At 46.8% G+C, this 27,807-nt stretch overlaps 1 protein-coding gene across 3 annotated transcripts in view; it reads left to right on the forward strand.

The window, feature by feature from the left end:
- ABL2 (ABL proto-oncogene 2, non-receptor tyrosine kinase) overlaps positions 1-27,807 on the forward strand; it is a 366,300-nt gene that overhangs the window by 299,385 nt on the left and 39,108 nt on the right. For all 3 annotated transcript variants that reach the window (XM_078642987.1, XM_078642995.1, XM_078643005.1), the window contains exons 8-9: positions 18,995-19,147; positions 19,846-19,935. In XM_078642987.1, coding sequence (XP_078499113.1) covers positions 18,995-19,147; positions 19,846-19,935 — 243 coding nt within the window. The remainder of the gene's footprint in view (positions 1-18,994; positions 19,148-19,845; positions 19,936-27,807) is intronic.

Here is a 27,807-nt window from a genome sequence, read left to right on the forward strand (position 1 = left end):
AGACTTCAAATACGTCCATTACAAGAATGCCTAGCACGGCAATGGAACCAGGCTGGAGGACAACTAAAAGACCTAGTGTTGGTGGACAGTCGCGCTCACAACTCTCTGCAGTGGTGGAATCCACAAAATCTTTCCAAGGGGCGACTGTTCCAAGAGCCGGTTCCACAACTAGTACTAACAGCGGGCGCATCACTGACAGCCTGGGGAGCCCATCTCCTTCAATACACAGTACAAGGGCTCTGGACACCCAAGCAGAAAAGGCTGCATATCAACCAACTAGAGTTGCTAGCGATATTCCTAGCCCTGAAAGCATTTCAGAAATACTTGTACAGCAAGACGGTGTTGATCCGGACGGACAACATGACCGCAATGTACTACATCCAGAAACAGGGAGGAACGCACTCTCCACAGCTGTCCCATCTGGCACAAAGCATATGGAAGTGGGCTATTCCAAAAAACATTTTTCTCCTAGCGGAACACCTTCCAGGGAAGGACAATCAAATTTCCGACCTGCTCAGCAGGCACAGCCAACAACTACACGAATGGGAGATTCACCCCCAGGTTCTCCAACCATTCTTCGAAGCGTAGGGTCACCCAGAGATAGACCTGTTTGCCACAAAAGAAAACTCCAAATGCCAGTACTTTGCCGCCCGGTTCCCACATCCGTTGTCACAGGGCAATGCGATATGGATGAACTGGTCAGGCAGATTTGCGTACGCTTTTCCCCCAGCACCTCTGATCCTGCTGGTGGCACGCAAACTGCGGCAACACTCACTCACGCTAATCCTAGTTGCTCCCACATGGGCGAGACACCGTGGTACACAACGTTCCTAGAACTTTCAGTAGTTCCTCATCAAAGACTGCCTTGCACCCCATCTTCTAACTCAGAACCATGGAGAAATCAGACACCCAGATCCCAATAAAATGAACCTAGCGATCTGGCTCCTGAGGTCTTAGAATTTGAATACCTTCACTTGCCCCCAGACTGCATGAACATCATTAGGGAGGCAAGACGGCCAACCACATGAGCGTGCTATGCAGCTAAATGGAAGAGATTTGTTATCTACTGCAACAACAACCAAATCAACCCGTTAGACGCTTCCATACAAAACATTATATGTTACCTGCTGCATCTACAAAGATGTAACTTAGCATACTCTTCTATACGACTACACCTCGCTGCTATAGCAGCATACCTTCAAAACAGACAACACCTTTCACTGTTTAGAGTACCAGCAATCAAAGCGTTCATGGAGGGTCTGAAAAGGGTGATCCCTCCAAGACACGCCCCTTCCCCAGTCTGGAATCTAAATATAGTGCTTACCAGACTTATGGGACCTCCTTTCGAACCTCTACACTCATGCGAACTACAATTCTTAACGTGCAAGGTCGCGTTCTTAGTTGCACTAACAATTCAAGAACCTTTCATGCAGGTACACGCCAACAGGGTGGTTTTTAGAACCAACACTAAGTTCATGCCTAAGGTTGTATCCAATTTCCATATCAACCAATCAATAGAACTGCCAGTATTCTTTCAAAATCCACAGTCAGTAGCTGAGAGAGCCCTACACACATTGGATGTGAAAAGAGCCCTACTTTATTACATGGACAGAACTAAATCATTTAGGAAGACGAAACAACTATTTGTTGCTTTTGCACCACAACACAAAGGAAATCCTATTTCAAAGTCAGGAATAGCCAGATGGATAGTTAAATGCATTCAGATATGCTATCAAAAGGCAAAACGCACTTTAACAGTCCCCCCAAGAGCACACTCTACAAGGAAAATGGGGGCATCCATGGCTTTCCTAGGGAATATTCCTCTTGAAAACATTTGTAAGGCAGCCATATGGACCACCATACACACTTTCACAAAACAATACTGTGTAGACGTGCAAGCAAAACAGCAAGCTGCTGTAGGCCAGGCTGTCCTCAAAACTCTTTTTCAAACTGCTGCAGTTGGCACAGGTAACCACCGCTAGAGGAGATACAGCTATACAGTCTATGCCTCGAACGCAATATGCTACTTGCCAGTGTGCATCTGTTTTTGGCATGTAGGGCTGCTGACATTCATATCGCCCGCCCTCCTCCCCGGTGCCTGTCGCAGCTGCAGCATTATCTTTGGCATGGCCATCTCTTACTTTACTATCTCCATCTCTGCCACAATGGCGAAAAACAATCTGAGGATGGAGAAGATGCCCATGCGCACTGTAGTCCAGGGGAGGAGTCACCTGTCTCGTGATACTTCGAAGACTCTTCCAAGACAACAAAGTGCAATCATCCGGACCCAACACTAGGCGGCGATCTATGCACAGATGTGAATGTCAGCAGCCCTACATGCCAAAAACAGATGCATACTGGTAAGTAGCATATTCCTTCCTAAAAATAATATATCACGCTCCTACTTCCGTCTTTATCCCCTCCCTCTCGTTGGGTGCTGTGCAGTACGGTGACTGACAGCGCACATTAAATTATGGCTTGGGGTAAAAATAATTACAAGCTGTCATGGGAACAGTTAAATTCCAGATTTTATTTGGATAAGAAACGAACACAACAAGACTTGTTTCGGCAACTGCCTTTGTCAATAGTGCTGGGTGCCAGCTAGAGGCAACATTTAAATATCCTTTTCATGGACATCAACAAAGGACACCGGACTTCAGTCCATTGGTGTTGGCCATTTCTTAACATGCAATTTGGCAAAGTAAAGTAAACCGAGGCAGCACCAAAAATCAACTGCCTCATTACTGTGCAATCTCGCACTGAATGGACACTACCCACATCATGTACGAATACGTTCTCAATCAACACATCATCTCGATGTGGGAACTGATCCTGACAATATAACTTTAAATCAACAACGTGCCGCCCTGAAGGGGCAAATTATACTAGGTCAACAGAGCCCACACTACTCTCATTTTCGCTTTCAATAGCATTTTCAACATTTTGGGCACTCCGTATATCACCCTGGATGGGTCTTCACACAACATATCAAGATCATGGTAATTTCTTACTGGTTATTACTTCAAACTTATTGCAAGCCACATTTGGAGCATGATCCCCCCTTATATACCGCAGCAAGTTCATACCATAGCGTGATTCCTATAGGTGGATCGCCATCTCCTCACCAATGTTCAAACTTTTCGGCATTTTTGTCTGATTGTCAATGATGTGCCTGGACTCCAGTCTACGCAGCTGTAATTGCCTATCCCCTCCTCTCACAACAGGGGGTACGTGATCCATACAAAAAAATCGCAATAGATCCCTGTTACCTCGAAGTGCTGAGCCACTGGATATTTGACATCCTTATTGGTAATGGCTCTAAGATGTTCAAGGGTACGCACTTTCGTTTGGTGTATGGTACTGCCAATGTACTTCAAGCCACACAGACATACCAAACAGTACACCGTGTGGCTTGTTACAATTCATGAATTTATTGATTCTTTTAGGTTCATCTAGGCCAGGTACATCATAGAATAAAACCTTGTTGCTGGTTTTAAACTCCCTAAATCTAGAGTAAGGAAAGAAACCCACTATTTTCCTAAAAGCAGGTGGTCTGCTCTCTGAGGCACAATGACTCTGGACTAGACTGTCTCAATGTTCTTGCTCTCCTAAATGACAGCAGAGGCGCCCGCCACTATTGAAAAAGGCGTTTGCCGAAACGTGTCTTGTTTTTCTTTTCGCAATAAAATCTGGAATTTAACTGTTACAGTGAGTGCTGGTAAATATTTTTGCCCCAAGCGCGCGCGTGTGTGCGTGCGCGCGTGCGTGTGTGCGTGCGCGCGTGCGTGTGTGTGTGTGTGCGCGCGCGTGTGTGTGTGTGTGTATATATATATATATATATATATATAAGTTTTTTTCAGTCACCTCCTGGTTGTAAATCCTTCACAAAAACCAGAGTTGAGGCCCCAATAGTGCGCAGAAAAGGTTTACTGGCACAAAGAAAAATACCCTACGCGTTTCGAGGTCAGCTGACCTCTTGCTCACGGGTGGAGTTATGATCCATTGCCATTCCTTTTAAAGTGATAGTGGCATATTTCGCAAACGTACATGTGATCAAACAACATAAACAACATACTTTGAGCGTTACACTGTTACTTATTCGAAACCCAGTGGTATTCAATAAAGTTGCAGTTTTAAATGAAGCGGATTTCATATTGTTGAACCTCACATTGTGATTATTATTTAAATCAATGTATCCATGTCCCTGGAAAATGTCCATTTTTGAATATCCATTAATGCCCCAGTGGGCAAATATTAATTTCCATACTCCGTAGAGGAGCTAATTACTCTATGGGACATAGTTCATATTTGTTTCTCATTTTTCTGAGTGTTGCCCCAGTGGGCGAAGACATCATCAGTTCAATTAGTTACTCCTTTTCCTGCAAACAAAAAACAATGATGCTCTTACTCCATACTGTTATGTACTCAGTCCGATCACAAAATACTGGTTAAAATCGATTAAAATCATAGGAATGGAGATTTACATTAGGCAGCTGTCATTATTTCACATAAAATAACATACTTGTCAGGTCTGCAGATGAATTGCCAACTCATCCCCCACATTATGTCCTTTTGGCTGTAATGTATCATACTGAATGATATATTTGGACTCGAGTTTCCGCAGTTCCAGCCACCTATTCCCGCCTCTTTCCTTTTTAGGTCTCGCCTCTTAATGCGCATGCTCATTGAGCGAGACTATAGGGGCTTAAACAAGGTTTACCTAGACTGGCGATTTGATGCTGTGCCCGTGCGCTTTTAGGTCAATGCGCAAGCGCATTGACCTAAAATGCGCGTGCACATCATCAAATCGCCATCTGTTCCCCAGCAGCACTCATTTGAAGTGAAGCTTAGCTTCACTTCAAAGGCCCCTGCTGCTTCACACTCGCCGCTCTCCCCGCTCCGCCCCGTGTCGCATTTCTCCTCCCCCCTCCCCACAGCAATGCCCTCCGTCAAAGGCTTTCACGGCCGGCCGTGCTTGAGACCCAACGTCTTTTCTTTGATGTATTTACGGTGCAGTAAAGTTAACATTTTATTTGCAGATTTACATGCAAGTGTGTGCAGTGTCTATGTTTTTGCCTGCGTTAAAGACTGTTCATTGATCACACGTGGATGCATTTTTTCACTTTGAGCGCAATAGTTATATCAAATGCCGTAAATGAAACTTGTTAGGACAGAGGCTTAAGAGAAACAAAAACACAATCCCTTTGTGCAAAGAATTACCTAATATTTTGCAGTGTGTGCTTTTTAAGATCACCAGTTAAAGTACAAACGTTACCTTCTGACTCGATTTTATAATACTACTTTGAGAGTTCTTCTGCCTCTCAGCTTATTTATGGCACTGTGGTCCAAGATATTTCGTTGTAAGATCTTCTTTGGGAAATAAATTGCTCAAGAATTTCCTTACTTTATGATCTGGTAGGTACATTTTGGCTTGTTTTCTTAGTGTTCCGGTAGTGATATGGCCGGGAAGTCATAAGGCATCTGAGCCGGTTTTCTTGCCCTGTTGGGCGAGCGACGGAACTAAACTGACAGCAGGCTGATGCTTGTCTTGGAAATCATGCAAGGTGACATCCGCATCTCCTGGCAACTACAGCCCTCTCTCCTCGCTGCTGCTTTTCACAACCCTTCCCTCCTCCCCACGCTCGCTGCTTATCAGCACAGACAAGACGCACACCTGGCGCTCATTCTAATACACACCCACCCTCCATTACCAGTATCGTTCCCTGCTGACTGGCCGCAAGCATCAGTCCCTGGTGTTTCCTGGAATTTGCACAGATTGTTACCCAGCTGCGGCATGTGTACTGTTCAGTCCTTAGTTTATTATAAATAAATACATGCAGTTTTTCTAGGGTGCCAGTTACATAATACCAAGGCTGCCTTAACGGTGATTCCACCAGGAGCCTCTTTTTTTCCTCCACTCTACATTTCAAATCTCAGTTTTGAAGGTTCTTTTTCACCCCTAATTTCTCCATTATGCCATTGCCTGCAGTTGTTTATAGCATTAGTAAAGTTACATGTTTAGTTTTGTCCTTTTTTACATGTAAAAACTTTTACCATTAAAAACATTAGGTCACTATCCTTTATTTATAACATTTTACACAAAATTGTGAGTTTGCACATCAATACATGTAAAAAAGGACAAAACTAAACATGTAACTTTACTAATGCTATTAATGTAACATTTGGTAGATTTATAACTATTCACTTTACAAAAAACAAAATTAATACTTTTATAATTTGAAAAAATATAAACAAAAAACCAAAAATTTACATTTGCAACACCAAAAGGTCAAACGTTTCTATTGCGAGACCTATTGCATTTGCAATGCTTGTTCTCAATGCAGTCGATTACAGTAAACTCTAATAAATCAGGATTTTGTCCGTGTTCAGCTGCAAAATGCCTGGCCACTGGGTATTGCTGATTCAGATTTTTTATCGCCCTCAAGTGCTCTAGTAGCCTCAATTTTGCTGGCTTCGTTGTACAGCCAATATAAAATGTATTGCACGGACAACGTAGTGCATAAATTGCAAAATCAGTGTTGCAATGTAAATGTTTGATCATTTTATGGGCAATATGGTCTTGCGACAATTTTAATGATTTACAATTGTAGCTATGTCTACAGGCCTTACATTTCCTACACGGAAAAAACCCTTGGACCAAACCCAATTCTCGTGGTTCCTTAATTAGTGTAGTGCTCAAACTATCTCTCAGAGATCTTGCTTTCCTGTAAGTTACTGAAGGAGTTTCATTTATAGCATCTTTTAAATCACTGTCTAATTTAAGCACATCCCAGTATTTTTTCAAACTGCGACGCACCTGCCATGCCTGACTGTCATAAGTAGTGATAAAACGAATTTGTTCTTTTTTTATCACGTTCCTTGGGGATGAGTAAGTCCTCTCTTTTAAGAAGATTAACTCGATCCTCTGCTTGTTTAATTATGGTTCGACTGTATCCCCTCTCTTGAAATCTTTTATTCATTAGTTCTTTTTCTTGATCAAACCCATCTGGGGTACTACAATTGCGTTTGGCTCTTATAAGTTCCCCCAGAGGGATGCTCCTGATCAGATTGGGAGGGTGACAACTTTCTGCATGTAGCAGGCTGTTACCTGCTGTTGTTTTGCGAAACAGGGTACTGCAAAGACCCTCATTCTTAAATTCCAGTTTTACATCTAGGAACTCTAATTGGGTTTGGCTCATTGTGCTCGTGAACTGCAAATTCAATGAGTTATCATTAAGGATGGTTTCAAACTCTTTAGCCTCCTCCAATGTACCTCCCCAAACACAGAAAATGTCGTCTATGTAACGCGCCCAGAGGACGACGTGGGTACTAAAGTGGGAGATGTTGTTCACCACTAGCTCCTACCACCAGCCCAGGTAAAGCCCTGCGAAACTGGGGGCGAAGCAAGTACCCATCGCCGTCCCCCGGATTTGTTTATTCAACTGTTTATGGAAGATGAAATAGTTATTTTGAAGACAGATCCTCATCATCTCCAAAAGCATGTCGGTGTGTGCCAAATGCGAAAGTGATCTGCCCCTTAGAAAGTGTTTACTTGCATCTATACCCAAATCTTGCGGTATACTTGTGTAAAGGCTGGTAACATCAAAGCTAATCAGCCAATACTCAGGTTTCCATGCCAGGTTCCCGATAATTTGGAGAAAATCCGAGGTATCCCTGACATAAGAGGGAAGTGCATGTACAAAAGGCTACAAAAAATAGTCTATATATCTGGAGGTATTTTCCCACAAACTGCCTACTGATGATACAATAGGCAGTAGGCAGTTTGTGGGAAAATACCTCAAGATATATAGACTGCGGAAGTCTGTTCTTTTCTTTCTGCTCTCACTTTTTTACAGGATTTTTTCGAGGTTTTTGTTGACTACTTGTGGTGTGTAGGATTTCCACTATGTTGAAAGACACCTGGATTCAAACCGTGTGGTGCCTGCCATCATGCCATGTCTGTGACAGATCCGCACTTGATTTGTCTCTGGTGCCTGGAACGTGACTACTACTCGAAGTGGTGCTCAGACTATCGAGCCATTGCTCAAACTTTGAGGCAGCGGTACCAAAAGCTGCTTGTAGCCCGGCGCTCAGCATGCACTGTTGGTCTCGGAGGTTTCTGTCCCATCGAGAGTAAGGTCTTCCAGGGGATGTCCAGGATTCCCTTATGGACATGACCTTTGATGTCACCTGTTGGAGGCAAGACAGATATGGCCCTGGAGCCTTTTAAGGACTCGCGGGCTATGGCCAAGTCCTTGAGCCTCTCAGTAGCCACCCATTTCCCTTCTTCCTTTTGTTGCCACAGAATGGGCTTGCAGCTGCGCCAGCCTTAAGATCGCGCAAGTTCCTCAATCTCTGTGCAGCCGTGAGCGCGGCTCCTTTTGACCCTGTGAGTTAGGCAGGAGGGTCAGTAGACTCCTCCGCCTGCTGTCTCAAAACCTTCCTAACCAGCCCCTCGAGATAATGGGCGGCCAGTTGGTAAAAGGATCAGTCAATATCTCCACCCCTGGCAAAAATTTGAACAGGTGGGTTCTTCAGGTAGTCCGATGGGGCTATTCCCTCTCGTTCAAGACTACTCCTCCTGTTCAAGACTACCCCTCCCTCCATGTCTCTAGCTTATGACCGGCTGACGGAGGATCACCTAACTTTGCTTCAGGAGGAAGTCATGACTCTCTTGGCCAAAGGAGCCATAGAGAGGGTTTCCGTGCCAGAAGTAGGCTGTGGTGGTTGTTCCCGCTACTTTCTGGTCCCCGAGCACTCAAATGCTTCCTCAAAAAGGAAACTTTTAAGATGCTCACTCTGGTCTTGCCTGTCCTAGACCCAGGAGACTGGATGGTATTGTTGGACTGGTAGGATGCCTACTTTCACATTCCCTTTGACGATACCTGCGGTGTATATGTCATGAGCACGTTCAGTTTTCTATGCTCCCCTTTGGTTTACTAGTGCCCCTCGGGTGTTTACCAAGGTGTCTCTGTGCAGATCAGAGATGCCAGTCTTCCCCTCTCTCGATTACCGGCTGTTGAAGGAGGGCTAGCCCCAGGCTGTTGTCTCTCACCTCAATACTACAGCAAACTGCCTGCATTTGCTGGGGTTCACTATCAAGGTGCCGAAGTCACACCTAACTATCTCTCAGATGCTTCCTTTTACCTGAGCTATTCTGGACACAGTGCGGTTTCGGGGCTATCCTCCTGAGCTGAGACTCCAGGCTATGATACTGAAGTTTCAGCCTCTATCCTGTATTTCGGTGATAAGGATGCGGATGCTGCTGGGCCTCATGGTCTCCTGCATCCTGCTAGTGACACACGCCAGATGGCATATGTGGGCTTTGCAGAAGGACCTGAAGTTGCAATGGCCGCAGCATCAGGGAAATCTCGCCGACATGGTCCAGATCTCGAAGGGCACTGCACAGGATCTGCAGTGGTGGCTGAACAACCGCGATAGGGTCAAAAGCAGACATCTCTTCTTTACCCAACCAGATCACACAGTAGGGACAAATGTGTCACTCCTGGGATGGGGCGGCCATCTTAGAGAGGTGAAGATCAGAGAACTCTGGTCTCCAGTGGAATCTGGACTCCACATCAACTTGCTCGAGCTGAGGTATCGCTTGGCATTAAAAGCTTTCCTTCCTACCATCAAGGGAAAGCTGGTTTAGGTGTTCAGACATCACCACATCCATGTAGTACTGCAAGAAACAGGGTGGGTGGGGTTGTGCACCCTTTGTCAAGAGGGCCTGCATCTCTGGACAAGGCTGGAACAGCAGGGCATATCCCTGGTGTTTCAAACACCTGGCAGGTTCCCTGGACGGATGAACTCTGCTGTCTGTGCGTAGCGGATCACGAGTGGCGATTTCTCTTTCGGTGGTGGGGAGAATCTTGGTTGGATTAGTTCACCTCCCGAGAACGTGCACGTTCAGCGGTTTTGTGCAGTTTCCAAAGCGGCTGCTGCTCTGAGACGCTTTTTGTCTCGAGTGGAGCTCAGACCTGCTATAAGCCTTTCTGCCCATATCACTTCTGCACAGAGTGCTCAAGAATATTTGGAGCAACAAGGCCCAAGTCATTCTTGTTACTCTGGACTGGGCTCAGAGAGTCTGGTGTCCCTAGGTTCGAGGCATGTGGGCTGCTAAATTCATATCTATTGCATAGATCGCCGCCTAGTGTTGGGTCCGGATGATTGCACATTGTTGTCCTGGAAGAGTCTTCGAAGTATCACGAGATAGGTGGCTCCTCCCCTGGACTACAGTGCGCATGGGCATCGACTCCATCCCCAGATTGTTTTTTTCCGCCATTGGGTTCGGATGTGATTTCGACGTCTCCTGTTCGGAATCGAAAAACTACTTCTTTAAGGCCAAAAGGCTTTCGTTACCTCGTCGGTATTGTTCGCGTTCGGTCTCGTGTTTCTTCCGACTCTAAGAGTCGGTCTTCTGCGGAGCCGAGTAACTCTTCGGACATCGAGGCCCTGTCGTCGCAGCAAGACCCTGACGATACTACAATGGAACGGAGCCCGTTCAAGTACTGCCCTGTGTGTGGTTCAAAGTACCCACACATCGACGTGCATCCAGTTTGTAACAAATGCCTCTCGCCGGACTACAACGAGGCCAACTGTATGGCCTGTTCGAAGTTCCGGTCGAAGAAGACGCTCAAGCTTCGGCGCACGGCGCGCCTTGATGCCCGGCGAGCGGCTCCAGCACCAGTCGACATCTTCAACGACCCCGAAGCAGAAGGCCCAAGCCATCATCTGCAGATTTCACCACCATCGACGGAGGTCGAGGCCGACTCCGGAGAACCCATCGAGGGCCAGGACCTAGAGGAAAACGTCGAGAAGGTAGGGGACGTCCAAGAAGTTTATGGGGCCGCGGAAGATAGCTCGGAGGAAGAGCTATGCCCCGACAGTAACATGACTCAGGCTCGGGTCACGGGATCGCCACTCGGCCTTACCCACGACCCTACGCCGCGATCCACGGCCCGCCTTCTGGCCCGGCTACCGACACGACAGCGGAGCCGCCATTGAGCGTATCGAAACCTTCGGATTCGACAACAACAAAGATGGCCGCCGTACCATCGAAACTGAAGACGCCTGCGACGTCATCAACGCCGTCGACTTCAGTGGCTCCGAAGCCGAAGAAGGCTGTCGAGCCTGCTCCGCTACGTACGGTGGCCACGGAGCCAAGCTCGAAGAAGGTCGTCAAGCACGTGTCGAGCACGGTGGCTCAATCGAAGCCCAGGAACACTGTCGACCCACCAACAAATACAACTACGGCGCCAACAGGCAAATGCCCGGTTGAATCGCAGTCGACAAAGGGCCCTGACCTGACGTCCGGAGGCCCTGCCCAAAGACACAAGACTGCCGGTCCAAAGCCGACCATTGGGGTCAAGGATGCGTCTGAGTCTCCGACACGCACGGACACCTCGTCGACGCTGGGGTCCTCACATGGTAACGGACAGAGGTCATCGGTCTGGTCGACTAAACCCTCCGCTTCATTCACTAAACAAGTCACCGACTCCCTCAAGAGAATTCGGGAGAAGAGTTTGCCATCGACAACTCACAAGCCGTCGGTTACTAAATTAGTAGAGGCACAGAGGAAGACTTCAACGCCGATCCTCTACACTCTGCCGCCCAAGGTGGCACCAAAGGCTTTTACACCCCGATCGGTGCCAAAGAACACTAATGCTTCGGAACTATCGATGCTAAGTGAACGTTTGGGTCGACAACAAGCGTCAGAAGAGCAATCTGAGCAGTATATCGACGCCGACACGGGAAAATTGACGCTCTATAAGCGAAAAATTACTTCCCAGCCCTTGGAATCGTATGTGATACCTTTGAAGAAGAAGAAACCGGCACAGGACTTTCCTGCCCTTGTTGAACCTCTTCATCCACAACCAAGGAGAAGCCCAATGCCTTCACCATATGCTTCAGGGGGAGATGAAGCTGACCAGGATGAACAGTACAACTTCCCAGATAACAATGACCCTGATGAGCAGCGGGACTCATGGGTGGACACTGGTGACCAGGGGGACCAACAAGTGGTACAGGACCCGCAGGTTTATGGTGTACGGACATCCCCAACTGAAGACTCAGCGGCATTTAATGCCTTAATTGAACGGGCGGCTGCTAATCATAAAGTGGACATGCATGCCGACCCTGTGGAAGAAGACTTTCTGTTTGACACTTTCTCTGCCGCAGAAAAGACTGTGAAAACACTTCCAATGCTAAAAGGGGTCCTAAAGCATGCCGCTGACATCTTCAAGGAACCCACTAGGGCATGGGTGGTCAACCCACGAATAGAAAAAAAATACAGACCGGCACCTGGGGACCCAGCATACATATGGGGCCAGCTGCCTCTGGACTCTTTGGTGGTCGCCAATGCCCAACTCACAGTCAACTGGTGAAGCTCCTCCCCCAGACAAAGAGTCAAAAGTGCTGGAGGCATCGGGGAAAAGGGTGGCTGCACATCTGGCGCATCTCGAACACACAGGCCCTCTTGGCACGATATGATAGGGCGCATTACGACACCCTAGAGCAGCTCCTACAACACCTTCCGGATGAGTTTAAGGAGGCAGCTGAGATGCTAATACAAGAGGGCAAGCTTATTTCAAACGCTGCAATCAAGTGTGCGCTTGACGTTGCAGATACAGCAGCTAGAGCGATTAACATTAGGGTGATGTTGAGGCGTCAAGCATGGCTTCGCATCTCAGGGTTCAAGCCTGACATACAAACAACAATACTCAACCAGCCCGTTAATCCCGACAGACTGTTTGGCCCAGACGTTGACACCACCCTCGAGAAAATCAAAAAAGACAATGAGACAGCTAAATCTATGGGGGCGCTTCAGTCTCAGCAATTCAGAGGGAGCACTTTTCGTCGCTCAGGTGCCCGTGGTGTTAACAGAGGACACTTGCCACAGCAGACGCAATTCACTAGAGGTGGCGCACAATCCTCGTACCCCAAGCAGGGTAGAGGGGGTTACAGAGGAAACAGTGCCAAGGGTAGAGGCAGGGGCAACAACAACTCCCGTTCCTCTGCCACAAACAAACAGTGACTCTCTGTCACTGCCCCCCGACCATCCAACACCTGTCGGGGGGAGACTCCAGCAGTTCCTGCCAGTCTGGACGACCATCACCACAGACAGGTGGGTGAGGAAACTTATCCAGTGCGGTTATTGTTTGGAGTTGACGTCCACTCCACCCAACATACCCCCAAGACAACGTCCTATGTCAGCAGAGCACTTGCACTTATTGCAGCAAGAGGTTCTTGTGATGCTGCAAAAAGGCGCAATAGAGCTCGTACCAGTGGAGGAGGAAGGAACAGGGGTTTATTCCCTATACTTCCTCATCCCAAAAAAGGACGGGTCCCTCAGACCCATTCTGGATCTACGCCCCCTCAACCTGTATATCCTCTCAGAACATTTTCATATGCTAACACTGCAGCAAATTCTCCCACTGTTGAACCAAGGGGACTTCATAGCAACCTTGGACCTCAAGGATGCTTATTTTCACATACCACTCCACCCCTCCCACAGAAAGTACCTCAGGTTCACGATACAAAACAGGCATTATCAGTTCAAAGTCCTACCCTTCGGAGTGACCACTGCCCCCAGAGTGTTCACCAAGTGTCTGGCAACAGTAGCGGCGCACCTCAGGAGACGGAACATACATGTCTACCCTTACCTAGACGACTGGCTCGTTCAAGCAAAGTCGGAACAGCAGTTCGCCGTGGACATGTCCCACACCATTCACCTCCTTCACAGTCTGGGGTTCTCGCTGAACTATCCCAAGTCGCACCTTCAGCCGGCCCATGTGCGGCAATATCTGGGCGCGACGATCAATACCCTCACTGCTATGGAGCAGCCAAACTCGATGAGGATCGACAACATTCAGTCGCTCATCCGACGGTTCAGACCACAACACTCCCTACAGGCGAGAGTGTTCATGCAGTTGATAGGCATGATGGCCTCCTGCATCTCCATTGTCCCGCACGCACGGTTGCATATGCGTCCGCTCCAAGAATGCTTGGCGAATCAGTGGAAACAGGCTCAAGGACAACTGACAGACCTAGTGTTGGTGACCGGTCGGGCATACAACTCTCTGCATTGGTGGACTCCACACAACCTTTGCAAGGGCCGACCGTTCCAGGAGCCTGTGCCGCAAGTCATCATGACGACGGCCGCCTCTCTCCAGGGATGGGGAGTTCATGTGCTCCACTACACGGTGCAGGGACTATGGTCGACGCAGCAACAGAGGATGCACATCAACTACCTAGAGTTGCTGGCGATCTTCATGGCGCTCAAATGCTTCAAAGTACATCTGTGCAACAAAGTCGTGTTGATCCGGACGGACAACATGACAGCCATGTACTACATCCAGAAACAGGGAGGTACGCACTCTCCACAGCTGTCTCATCTGGCTCAGAGCATGTGGAAGTGGGCCATTCAGTGGAACATCTTCCTCATGGCGGAACACCTCCCGGGCAAGGACAATCAGATGGCGGATCTGCTCAGCAGGTACAGCCATCAAATGCACGAGTGGGAAATACATCCATCAGTACTCCGCCCGTACTTCCAGCAGTGGGGTCATCCAGAGATCGACCTGTTTGCCACAAGGGAAAACGCAAAATGCCAAAACTTTGCCGCCAGGTGCCCTCACCCACAGTCGCAGGGCAATGCGATATGGATGAACTGGTCAAGCAGATTTGCGTACGCTTTTCCCCCAGCACCTCTCATACCGCTGGTGGCAAGAAAGCTAAAGCAACACTCGATGACCCTCATCCTGGTTGCTCCAACGTGGGCACGCCAACCATGGTACACCACGTTTCTAGAACTTTCCGTGGTACCGCATCAAAAGCTGCATCTCACACCCAGGCTCTTGACGCAGAACCATGGCGACATTCAGCATCCGGATCCGCAACAGCTCAATCTGGCGATCTGGCTCCTGAGGTCTTAGAGTTTGGCTACCTCAACCTGCCTCCTGAATGCATGGACATTATCAGGGAGGCCAGGAAGCCCACTACAAGAGCTTGCTATGCTGCAAAGTGGAAGCGGTTTGTCATTTACTGTACAACACATCACATTAACCCGCTAGATGCATCCATTCCTAACATCATCTGCTATTTGTTACATCTTTACAAATGCAATCTAGCTTACGCTTCCATTCGGATACACTTATCCGCCATAGCGGCTTATCTCCAGAACAGGCAGCATCTCTCTGTTTTCAGGGTGCCTGCCATTAAAGCCTTACTGGAGGGACTGAAGCGAGTCATTCCTCCCAGAACACCACCAGCTCCTGTGTGGAACCTCAATGTGGTTCTCACTAGACTGATGGGCCCACCTTTTGAGCCTCTACATTCCTGTGAGATTCAGTTCTTAACATGGAAAGTGGCTTTTCTCATTGCTATTACATCTCTCAGGCGTGTTAGTGAGCTGCAGGCGCTCACAATTCAAGAGCCATTTATACAAATTCATTCAAACAGGGTGGTGCTCCGCACTAACCCCAAGTTCCTTCCAAAGGTGGTGTCACAGTTTCATGTCAATCAAACTATTGAACTGCCCGCATTCTTTCAGAACCCACAGACTGTAGCAGAAAGAATGCTCCATACATTAGACGTAAAAAGGGCATTGATGTACTACATTGACAGAACACAACAATTTAGAAAGACACAGCAACTTTTTGTTGCCTTCTCAGCCCAGCACGCAAGTTGGGAGCCTCTATGGCTTTTCTAGGGAACATTCCTTTGGAGGACATTTGTAGAGCAGCCACATGGTCTACACCACACACGTTTACCAAACATTACTGTGTAGATATGCACTCAAAACAGCAAGCAGCTGTTGGACAGGCTGTTCTCAAAACTCTTTTTCAGACTTCTGCAGCTGGCACGGACGGCCGCCGTTAATTGAGGGACTGCTATGTATTCTATGCAATAGATATGAATTTAGCAGCCCACATGCCTCGAACTGAATATGCTACTTACCAGTATGCATCTGTTCTTGGCATGTAGGGCTGCTAACATTCATATCGCCCGCCCTCCTCCCCGGTGCCCGTAGCAGCTGCAGACATTTTCATGCATTCAATCATTAGCATGGACATCATTTACACTATTTCACTCCATCTCTGCCACAATGGCTAAAAACAATCTGGGGATGGAGTCGATGCCCATGCGCACTGTAGTCCAGGGGAGGAGCCACCTATCTCGTGATACTTCGAAGACTCTTCCAGGACAACAATGTGCAATCATCCGGACCCAACACTAGGCGGCGATCTATGCAATAGATATGAATGTTAGCAGCCCTACATGCCAAGAACAGATGCATACTGGTAAGTAGCATATTCACTTCTCCAATTGAGCATCGATCATCCGATCAGGGTGCCCCTTTGCGAGGATATTCTGTCACAGCATTAGGGGAGGGTCCTCTGCCCAAACCGGTCAACTCTACGCCTTTTTGCGTGGAGATTGAAGGGCGGCAGTTGATAGCATTCGATCTTCTTCCGAAAGTCTGCAATGTTATTTTGGCAGCCGGGCGTCCCTCTATCAAGATGGTATATGCCTGCTGGTGGAACCAGTTTGTAACATATTGTACAGAAAGATCTACTGATCCTCTTTCTGCTGGTCTCTCTCAAGTCTTATGTATTTTGACCCTTGCCCAGCAGGGTTTTGATCTGAGCTCTCTTGAAGGGTACCTTTTCAGCCTTCTTGAGGCTGCCAGACCAATTCTCTTTATTTAATTCCCCTATTCTACATAGGTTTCTTAAGTGGTTTGTACATATGTTCCCACCTGCCCCTTTCATAATAACTTAGTGGGATCTTTTTGGTTTTCACCTTCCTGAAGTGTGCCCCATGCAGCTGCTTACCATCAAAACAGCCTTTTTAGTGGCATTAACTTCTTCCAGGAGGGTGAATGAATTGCAGGATTTATCATCCAAGCTTCCTTACCTGACCCTCTTCCCTGAAAGTTGGTGCTTCTCACTAAGGCCTCTTTCTTATTGAAAGCGGTAACACCATTCCATGTGGGCAATCAGCCACCTTGTCCACTTTTCGAACTCCTCCGCACCCCTCTAAAGAAGAGGAGCGATTCCACCATCTGGAACGAAAAAAAGAGTGCTGTTCTACCTTGACGGCTCCAAAGAGTTCTGGGTGGACGACCAACTCTTCATGGGGTACGTTGGATACAAAGAAAGGTTGTGTGGTGCAGAATAGGACTATTTCGGGAAGGTTCTTCCTCTGCATCAAAAGTTGCTATACTCTGGCCAAAAAGCAGCCTCCCGAAGGCTTAGAGGCTTATTCCACAAGAGCTAAGGCTGCTACCATAGCATTGCAACACGGAGTTCCAGTCCTCATCATTTGTCAAGAAGCAACATGGGCATGCCTGACATGTTTACCGAGCACTACTGCCTGGACAGTCAAGTCCAAAGGGAAGGCTAATTGGCCACTCTGTCCTGCAGGCCTTCCTTATCTCACCTTGTCCTTTCTCCTAGGGTGGTATTGCTTGGGTATCTATTCTTAGGTAAGGAATCTGCAGCTAGATTTTACTATCAAATGGAGAAGTAACATACTGTTGGTAACTCCTTATCTGGTAGAGACATGATCTAGCCGCAGATTCCTTATCGACCCACCTATTCTCTCCGCACTGCAGACAGGTGTTTAGGGTCAGGGCTGTTTCCCTTCAGGGCACTGTTTTTTCTAAACACGCCAATGTCCGTGCACTACATGGCTCTGCGCTCCTGCCGTGGAAAGTCATGAAAAGTAACTGATGTCATCACGCCGAGTTAGAACCTATATAGATGACGCAACCTAGCGGCGCGCAAGGGTATTGCTTGAGCAAAAGTCTTCTGGATCCAGCCTGATTCATGGGAAATTCAAAAGTACGGAATCTGCAGTTAGATCTTGTCTCTACCACATAAGGCGTTGCCGAAAATAAGTAACTCGTCCTTTACAAATGTGTTTTTCATGCATGTTTATGTAAGTCCATGTCCTGTGATTGGTAAACCAAGGCGGATTCATTGCAAAATTAATTTCTACCACCGTACAAAAGTTAAATTAACACCGGACATGAGCATCAATCACATTCAACATTTTATTCAATAGATTTCTGTGTAGTATCTCCCACTTATCACAACCAGTCCCTGGAGCTCTTTTTCAAAAGTAAAAGATCGTGTAAGAAAACACCAAAAAACCCCATCCAACCATTAATTCCAAACCTAGACCCATTATATCCTGTCTTAAATCTTGTATTTCTAACAATGCATGGTTGCACTCATTACTTCATGTCCATATAATAATTTTGTTCTTGAAAATTATACAAATGGCTCCTCTAAAGAATATTGTTAATGGTTTTCGGCCACACTTTGTTTATAGGCCTCTTCAGGACTTAGGAAGATCGAAGTACCTATTAATCAGAATAGATTGTTCTGTAAAAAATATATTCTACACCAATCCATTTGCACAGCCTTACACCATAGTTCAAAACCAGGGCCAGGCACTTCAGTGTGTCTTAAATGTCGAATCACTCCAAATTACAAAACATTTATATAATTAATGACCATCACATGCCTCCCAAGCGACGGGCACCAAGGGGATAAGGTGACAAGCCGCCTCAACCAACACCCATGCACATGCTGATACTATTAAGTTATAAATACAAGAACAGGATATATTGGGTCTTGGTTTTGAATTAATGGTTGGATGCAATAGTGTTCTTTGTCGTTTTCTTTAATAATAATTTTCTTTGAAAAAAGTGCTCCAGGGACTGGTTCTGTGAAGTGGGAAATACTACACAGAAATCTATTGAATAAAATGTTGATTGCTGTTGATGTCCCAGTGCTAAATTTATTTTTTCACTGTGGTAGAAAGTAATTTTGCATTTAATCCCCACTGAATAACATGTTTATGATATGAATATTTAGAGTCCAGGTATTGTGGGGGATTTTGGACATACCCCTTTATGATTGGTTCAAGGCTCCATTGCAGTAGGGACTTGTCCTAACTCTACTGCCCTTTCTTTCGATAGCCTTTGGAGTGCTGCTCTGGGAAATCGCCACTTATGGGATGTCACCATATCCTGGCATAGATTTGTCTCAGGTCTATGATCTCCTGGAGAAAGGGTACCGGATGGAGCAGCCTGAGGGATGTCCCCCTAAGGTCTATGAGCTTATGAGAGCATGTGAGTGTTTTAGATATTTCTATGGTTTTACTGCTAGAATGGTGGGTGGGGCATTGAGGGTAATTATGGGCTACGTTACACTATGATGGTTGTAATGGGATCTGGAATATTTCACCATTTTTGTTCCCTCCTCCCTTGCAAACAGCTATCCAACATCATTTATAAAGATATACCCTTCCTTTAAAGTAGAGGAAAATTGAGGTTTAGCTAAACCTAAAATGGCTACATTACTCCTCGCAGCAGTGTTTTATAGGAGTGCCAGTCACTGCAAAAGCTGTGATACACTCTTTGCCACATTGGTTACATATTTACATGTCACAGTACTTCTCTAACTATTCTGTCTTACCCTGTCAAGTTTATTTTCAGTTACCCCGGAATTGTTTAAAAAAAAATACCCGTTCCTTAAATACTGCCAGATAAGAAGCCCAAGACGCATTTTAGTGGTCAAGTATGGAAACCGAGACCAACTGGTTTTGTCGTCCCACAATTAAACAATTTAAGGTGTTCATCTCCTTATAAACAGATCCCTCCCTTGGCCACTTGGGTATGTTAACGGTGATAACGACTGCAGGGTAATAAAGGTGCACACACTTTCGTACCTTTCTTTCAGGCCTGTCTTTTTCTGGAAGGCTTGATCTCCTTTGCATTGGTATAGTTTATCAATGCTCTAGCTTGAAATGTATTTTTCCCCACTGCAGGCTGGCAATGGAGCCCTTCAGACAGACCCACCTTCGCTCAAACTCACCAGGCCTTTGAGACCATGTTTCATGACTCCAACATAAACGAAGGTGAGAATGTTGAAAGCAAAAATTTGAATTCCGTATTCATGAAAAATATACTTTTTATCTGTTCAATGCTCAGAGCCTTAAGAGAAGCGGTAAGTCCCAGCATTATTTTCGTCAGAGTCTGTCTTTGAGAAAGCCATTCCTTCTTTCTTCAATCGTTGGTTTGTAGTATGTGCTGCTGCAGGTCACATGTTTTGCAGTCTCCTGCCATCTAGTGTTTTGCTCAAGTGTTGCAAGTGGTTTTCTTTTTTATTTCAGTAAATTTTTATTGAAAAAATTATATTTACATGGTGCAGAGGATATACAGGATATACATGGGAGATAACTGAAAACAAGGAAAAAAGGACCAGGAAGAGGCGCCCCGGGAAGGGGGGGGGGGGGGGGGGGTTTAAGCAGTGACTTGCAGCCGTTTGTCCATTTTATTCTTGCTTCTTCTTTCCGTTTCTTTCGGCATTCCCCATTCCCCCTTGCATACTGTCTGATTGCCATTTCGCTCCCCTGGTGGCGCGGAGAGAGAGGTATAGAGATAAAGAGAGTAGAGAGTAGAGAAGTGCAGTTAGTTACAGAGTAGGCGATCTAGGTAGTCTATTCAGTGGTGCCTTATCTGGCTTGGGGCTTTTTTCCCGGTTGTCTCCCTAACGTTCAGGGTGGCTTGTGTGAGGACAGGTAGTTGTCCAGCGAGAGCCACATTTCGCTTTTTTTCCCCGAGTTCGGTGAGCTGCTGGTTGTTATGGTGTCCGCCCCCCGCAGGAATATGACCCAGTTGAACCAGGCTTTGAAGGTGGCTTTCGCTGTGTCTTTCCAATTGGTCAATACCGTCTTGACCCCGGCTGTGAGCAGGAGGTCAATCAGGTCTCTGTCTGTTTCGGATCCTATGGAAGGATCGGTGTATCCCAGTGCTAGATGGTGGAAGTAGAGTGTTAGAGTGGCCCATGTAACGTCGTTTATTAGTGTGTTTACTGAGTCCCATAATTTCCTGACCTTGGTGCAGTGGAAGAGGAGGTGTGCCAGGTCACCTTTCTGATTATTGCAGTTCCAGCAGGAATCGTTTTCTCGAATACCCATGGAGGCTAGTCTGGCTGGGGTCCAGTAGGCCTTGTGTATCAGCCAGAATTTTGTCTGATCTAGTGTTGTCACCTTCCTTCTTGATGTAGAGGACCAGAGGTCGGCGCTCTCCTTGTCACTGAGTTCTCTCCCAGCCACAGTTCCCCAGTGGGCTGTTATTTTGTTGTTCAGTTTAGAGGTCTTCGGGGACAGGGCTTTGTACATGTGCACCACTTGGTGTCCTATTGTGTTTGTATTCCTTAGTATTGGGTTTTGTTTAATCGCGGGGTGCCTCGTTGTAGTGAGCAGGGCTACGGGTTCCATCCCGCCTAACATTCTCCTTTCTAGAGAGAGCCAGGCCGGGGTGTAGTCATTCTTCGGAGTTAGCCAGTACAGGCCTTGTTTTGCTATGCAGGCTGTTTGAAATAGTTGAAAATTTGTTAAATTAAGACCCCCTAGTGTTTTGGGCAGTCTGAGCTTTTGAAGGCTAATTCTGGGTTTCTTTCCTTTCCATAGGAATGTGTTGATTAGCTTGTCTAACTTTTTGAGAAAGTCTGCTGTGATGGTTAGTGGTAGCATGTTGAGCAAGTAGTTAACCATTGGGGTGACCATCATTTTGATGGTTTCTATCCTCCCCCACCATGTAGTGAATTTGGGTGACCATCTCTCGAGCTTCTCCTTGATTTTGTTTAGGATAGCTTGTTCGTTCTGGTCTAATGTGGTGCGTAGGTCTCTTTCGAAAAGGAGGCCTAGGTATTTGATGGCTTTTCTTTGCCAGGTCAGTCCAGAGGACCCCAGCATCGTCTTGTTGGTGTGGATATTTAGTGGTTTGCACTCTGATTTCTCTCTGTTCAATTTATATCCTGATACCTGGGCATATTGATCTATAGTGTCCATTAGAGCTGCAATGGATCTGTCTGGGTCTTCTGTTACAATGAGGACATCGTCAGCGTATGCTGCTAACTTGAAGGTCTCTCCCTCTATGGGTATCCCTTTTATGTCTGGGTTTGCTCGTATCATGCTGAGTAGGGGTTCTATAGCCAGTAGAAAAAGGGCTGGTGAGAGTGGGCATCCCTGTCTGGTTCCTCGCTTAAGATCTAGCAGCTCTGACGTACCTCCGTTCACTACTACGCGGGCTTTGGGCTCGTTATATAGGGCCATTACCATCTTCCTATAGTTGTGGCCTAAGCCGAATTTTTGCATGCATTGGTCTAGGTACGGCCATGATACTCTGTCGAAAGCTTTTTCTGCATCAAGGGCGATCACGACCGCCGCATTGTTGCTTTTGGCCGCGTGGTTGATTATGTGGCAGAGTAGTCTTGTGTTATCGTGTGACATCCTGTTCTTCAGGTATCCCACTTGAGCGCAGTGTATGAGGGAGGGTAGGTATGAGTTAAGTCTGGTTGCTAGGATCTTGGCATATATTTTGCAATCCACATTTATGAGTGAGATTGGCCTGTAATTTTTGGGGTGTTGCGTGTCTTTGCCTTCCTTAGGGATTACGATGATGTTGGCTTCTGCCATCGATTGGGTCATACGCCCTTTGTGTACACAGCTTGTGAACACTGATGTCATCGTTGGCCTGAGTGTGGTGATAAAGTGTTTGTAGAACTTGGCTGTGAACCCGTCTGGCCCTGGTGCCTTGTTATCCTTTAAGCTTTTGGCTGCTCTTTCTATCTCCTCACTTGTTATTTCAGCGTCAAGCCTCTCTCTTTGGGATTCCGTCAATTCTGGTGTAGTGATGTGTTCAAGCAGGTCTTTGCCCCCATCTATGCTTAATGTGTTGTCTTCCTTGTACAACTGCGCGTAGAAGTCTTTGAAGGTGTCTAGTATCCCTTTGTTCATCGTATGTGATTTGTTTGCCCTGTCCCTGACTGCTGCTATTGTGTGTTGTCTCTGTTTACCTTTGAGGTAGGACGCCAGAGCCTTCCCTGCTCTATTGGCCGAGCATAAGTTTATTGCTTTGTATTTGTTGACCCAGGTCCCTGCCCTCTCGCTAAGGATCTTGTTCAGTTCGTATTTTTTCTTGGTTAGGGTCGTGAGGGTGTTCCTGTCCTCTAAATTAGCTATGTGTCCTGATTCTAGTGTCTTGATTTCCTTCTCTAGGTCAGTTATCTTTTTGCCTCTTTCCCTGTTCTGTCTTCCTTTGATGCTAATTATCGTACCCCGCACCGTGGCTTTCAGCGCATCCCACAGGGTCTCCCTATCTGTCTGGGCTGTCGTTGTTTGAGAGGTATTCTTTTATGGCTAGTTCTATTTCAGTACTATTGTTCGAGTTTTTGAGTAGGTCGTCGTCACATCTCCATCTTCGTGTTTGGGCGTTCATTGTGTTTGCCTGTCAGTGTTAGGCATATATGGGAATGGTCTGCGATGGTCCTTGGGCCTATCTCTGTGTGATCTATGAGGTGCGTGTCTGAAATGAGGATGTAATCAATTCTACTGTAGGAGTTGTGTGGAGTCGAGTAGAAAGTGTATTCTCTCTGGTCTGGGTTTTGCAGTCTCCATGGGTCCCTGAGCCTTAGTTTTGTGCATAGGTTCCGTAGTGTGTTACCTTTCTGTGTGCTGTGGGTGTCTGTCTAGGGCTGGGTCTAGTACCTGATTCATGTCTCCGGCTACTATTAGGAGCTCTCCTGATGGCAGTGTTCCCAGTTCCTTGCTGGTCTGTTCCCAGAATGCTTTATCTTCGGTGTTGGGGCCGTAGATGTTTGCCACATGTATGGGTTCCTCACCTCTGAGCAGGCTGGTGACTAGTAATCTGCCCTCCGTGTCCCTATTTGACTTAGCTAGTGTGAGTTTCGACCTTTTGCTAAGTATTGTTATGACCCCGTTTTTCTTGTTCTTTGCAGGTGACCCTATTACCTGACCTATCCAGCTGGCCTTTAGGCGGTCTATGTCCCCCTCCTCTAGTCTTGTCTCCTGCAGGACATAGATGTCACTCTTAAGCTTGGCCAGGTGGCCTAGGACCTTCCTTCTCTTTACTGGGTGGTTAAGCCCCTTAACGTTCATCGACACTATCTTGATGTCGGTCGTAAGATTGTGGTCTGAGTTATGTGTCATCTCTCATTTTGTCTAAGCTGGCTATTCGTCTGGTTAACTTCCGATCGTCTACCTGTTTTAGTACTGTGTTTAGTGTTCCAGTGTGTACTCTCTAGAGATAGGTGATAGATGTAGAAAGATAGGAAAAGAGAAAAGAGTAGTATCAGCCCATATGTGTTCTCCTCGCACCCCCCTCCCCCCCCCCATGCCCCCTCCCCTCCCTCCCCCCCCCCTCCCTCCCTCACTTGCATAGTGGGTGTGCAACGACAAAGTTCCTTTGCTCCGCATCTTCCTGAGGTAGGTTGCTGATTCCTTATTCCTTCAGCGATCAGCGTTCGCTCGTTCTTGAGTCTCTGAATCTCTGAGTCTCTAATGCTTGTGCAAGTTCTTGGGGGTTGGCGTCACACTTCCTCTTTGCTGGAGTTGTCTATCCCTGTTGACGCCTGTCTTCTTAGGGTCTCTTTCTATCAGCGTTGAGGTAGATATGAGATATCTTCTGTTGTATTATTGTTGGTTTTATTGGAGCTTCGTTGGTTGTTAGGATGTGGGTCTCGGGTTCTCTGAGGTAGATTGTTGATATATTCCTTCATTGGTCCTTGATTGCCCGCTATGGGGTAGATGTAGGTTCACCTCACTTGACCAAACTTCACTGGCTCCCTATAAAACTGCGCATCCAATTTAAAACCTTAACCCTGGCCTTTAGAGCTCTCAATGACCGAGGCCCCACCTACCTACGCCGCAGATTGAAGTTTTCACAAGCTCCCCGAAACCTCAGATCCAACCACCTCCGCCTCATGTACGGCCCCCGTTTTCGTCTCACACGCACAGGAGGAAGGTCCCTGGCAGTGGCCACCTCCAAACTATGGAATCAGCTTCCCTCTGAGATAAGGTTTCTGACATCTGAACTCCTATTCCGGAAAAAGCTTAAGACATGGCTATTCTCCCAGATCTAATTCTATCCCTTCCTTTCACACTCCCCTGACCGTCCTGAGATAGTGTCTTCAGCGCCGGGACACCTCCGTCGGAGGTAGCTGTGCGCTCTACAAAATACTAAATAAATAAATAAATAGGTTTGGTGTTGGTTTTCTTGGTTTCCTAGGTTTTTAGGCTGGTAGTCTTGAGGTGGACCAGAGTACTTGGTTTTGAGGTAGATTCTTAGGGTCTGTTTCCGTCTATATGGTTTTCAGTCCGATTTCCCCTCATTGCTTGGTGAGGCACTTCTTCATAAATGTTTCATTTCGAGGTGGCCTGTGATCCTCTCGCCTGAGGTTAACAGGCCTGGGCGTAGTTCGCAGAGTTTTCCTACTTGGAACTCCGCGAAGTTACAAAAAACTCAGCGGAGTTCCCACGTGGCGGAGTGCAGTGGGAACTGCAGTTCACACTGGTATTCCTGCCGCTCGGGTAGAAATTCTACCCGAGCTGCAGCTCACCGCCCAGGCCTACTGTGTAACCGATAACACACCAAAACATAGACTTAACTTTAGATTGTGTTTTTTCTCCCGTGGCACCTGGTGACATTTGAAAGTGGTGAGGGTCATAAACGTCATGGATGAGTGTAATGAGTAAACCTGACTCATAAGGGATGTTCGGGTGGGCAAATCATTTTCTAATATCAGTAGAATTGCATGATTGTGAAAATGTAATGCCCATTTCAATGAAAATGTTCTGTCTGTCAATTACAGTGTGCTACTGCACCATCCTTTAGTAATATATTGGTGACAGTATGCCGCAAACTGTATGACCACCGGTTTACATACTATACCCTTATCACGTTCCTGATGAACAGATGTAGCTCATTTGTGACACTTGTGCATTGTGCTACCTTTGGATTTTTCCCAATCCCTACGATTTCAGTTATGCAACCTAGATGGCAGCACCCCCACTTTGACAATTGTTCGAGAACCACAGCAGCATTTAATTATGGCACGCCAGATCCATTGTGAGTCTGAGGATGCTGAGTAAGTGCTGCACATTACAACACCATCCTCAGGCCCAGAATGGAAGATGCACATCTGCTGTTCATTTAAGTGGAAGAATTGGTTTTACTGCAGGGTACTTACTACTCATCATCCCTGTATTGTTGCTGCTGCAGTGTACATCATGCATGTCGAAGAAGAGCACATTTTCACAATTTTTTGAGTGCTATGGGAAAGCTTGTACTTCTGAGCTCATAGGAGGCATTCTGAACGCAGGGCACCTTCAAGGCAAGAAATATGATGTGGACGTCACAAGTGCAGCTAACATATGGGGGGCAGGTTCAGCATTCTTTCTGCAACTTGCAAGCAATTATAGAACACCTTCTAAAAATAGAACTTATATTCTATTTCTAGAAGGTGTTATATTATTGCTTGCACGTTGCAGAAGGAATGTGGAACCTGCAATCGCTGCAGTGCCAACGGTGGACCAAAATACAGCTTGTTGGCAATGCCATGCCATCCTATCCTAGCACTGCAGTTATACAAACGATGGTTGGAGATTGTGTGGGGCAAATCGAGGTGGACTGCACATCAGAGTGCACATCAAAGGTAAGGCTGGGATTTGCCCCCCCCCCCCCCCAAATTTACTGACTACAGCCTGAGCCCTTCATGATTCCCACCACTATCTACACACCCCACTAAACGCAGCCAGCCACAATCTGTTTCCAGGCACCTCGTTATGTCTGAACAAGTGGTCATTTTGAGTGTCAGCTTTCAGCAAACCGCTGCGTTTTATTCAGATTGCAAAAGCCATTCGTCAGAACATAAATTCAGAGACCATAAACACTGGGCTGTTAAGTCCAATGAAGGAAATCCCAGCGTACATTCCTTCTGATGAGCTTGTATCCAACAGGGTTCGAGAGAGTTTACAAAACTTAAGTGGAAAGAAATCAGCAGCATTGAGCCTGCATGTTACTGCACATTAAAAGCAAGGCTTGGATGTCTCCAGCAAAGTTTTCAGCCTGAGCCCGTATGTTACTGCACATCAAAGGCAAGGCTGACATTGTTCGACAAAGTTTACAGCCTGAGTCTTTGTGTCATCACTACCACCAGCCGCCACTTCAAACATAGCCATGTACTTACCCAGCTCAGTATTTATGCTTCTTGGCAAATTGGTAGTATTGCTCACATTTAGAAATAGCGGAAAAAGCTGTCCTCCAAAAAGGGAAAAAAGTGTCATAACACTTTTTTTGTGTTTTAAACACACTCCTAATCGGGAGCTCTTTGTCAGCTCTATTGCTTAACAAGGATCAAAGTTCTTTCTTCGCAACGCCGCTGAAGGAAGATTTTTAGCACCACTTGGGGCTCTCTTCATGCAAGTTAAAGTGAAGTGCTCGCGGGGGGCGTGGCTTGGACGACAAAGAAGATGGTCGTCTAGGTCCGTGGCTCCGCGAACCTGAGGAAACTAAGGCGATTAAACCAGCCAAACTCGAGGTATAAACCCGGAAAAAAAAAGAAACCAACGCACTATGAAGATAAGGGCTACAAGGTAGTAAGAGCCGGAGATCCCAAAACAGGCTCCCCCCCCCCCCCCCCCTCTCCCCTCCCCCCCTCCCCAGCTAGCGCCGAAGCCGGAGCCCACACGAAATAGCACCGAAGCCCCAGGAAAAGGGCACAAACATACAAAGCGGCGCCGACAAACCCTGAGGCTCCCCCAAACGCTGCAGCTTGCATCGATACACCACGCAAACAAAGTGTTATAGGGGGAACTTGGCAAACAGCCTGGCGGACCAACATAAGGCGGGAAGGACGGATGCCCTCGGCCAACACTAAGGATGCGTGCAGCTATGCTAAAAGCCCCAATCAACAACAACAACAA

This window comes from Lissotriton helveticus, chromosome 1_1 (genome assembly GCF_964261635.1).
Source record: "Lissotriton helveticus chromosome 1_1, aLisHel1.1, whole genome shotgun sequence".
In the NCBI taxonomy this organism is placed as follows: domain Eukaryota; kingdom Metazoa; phylum Chordata; class Amphibia; order Caudata; family Salamandridae; genus Lissotriton; species Lissotriton helveticus.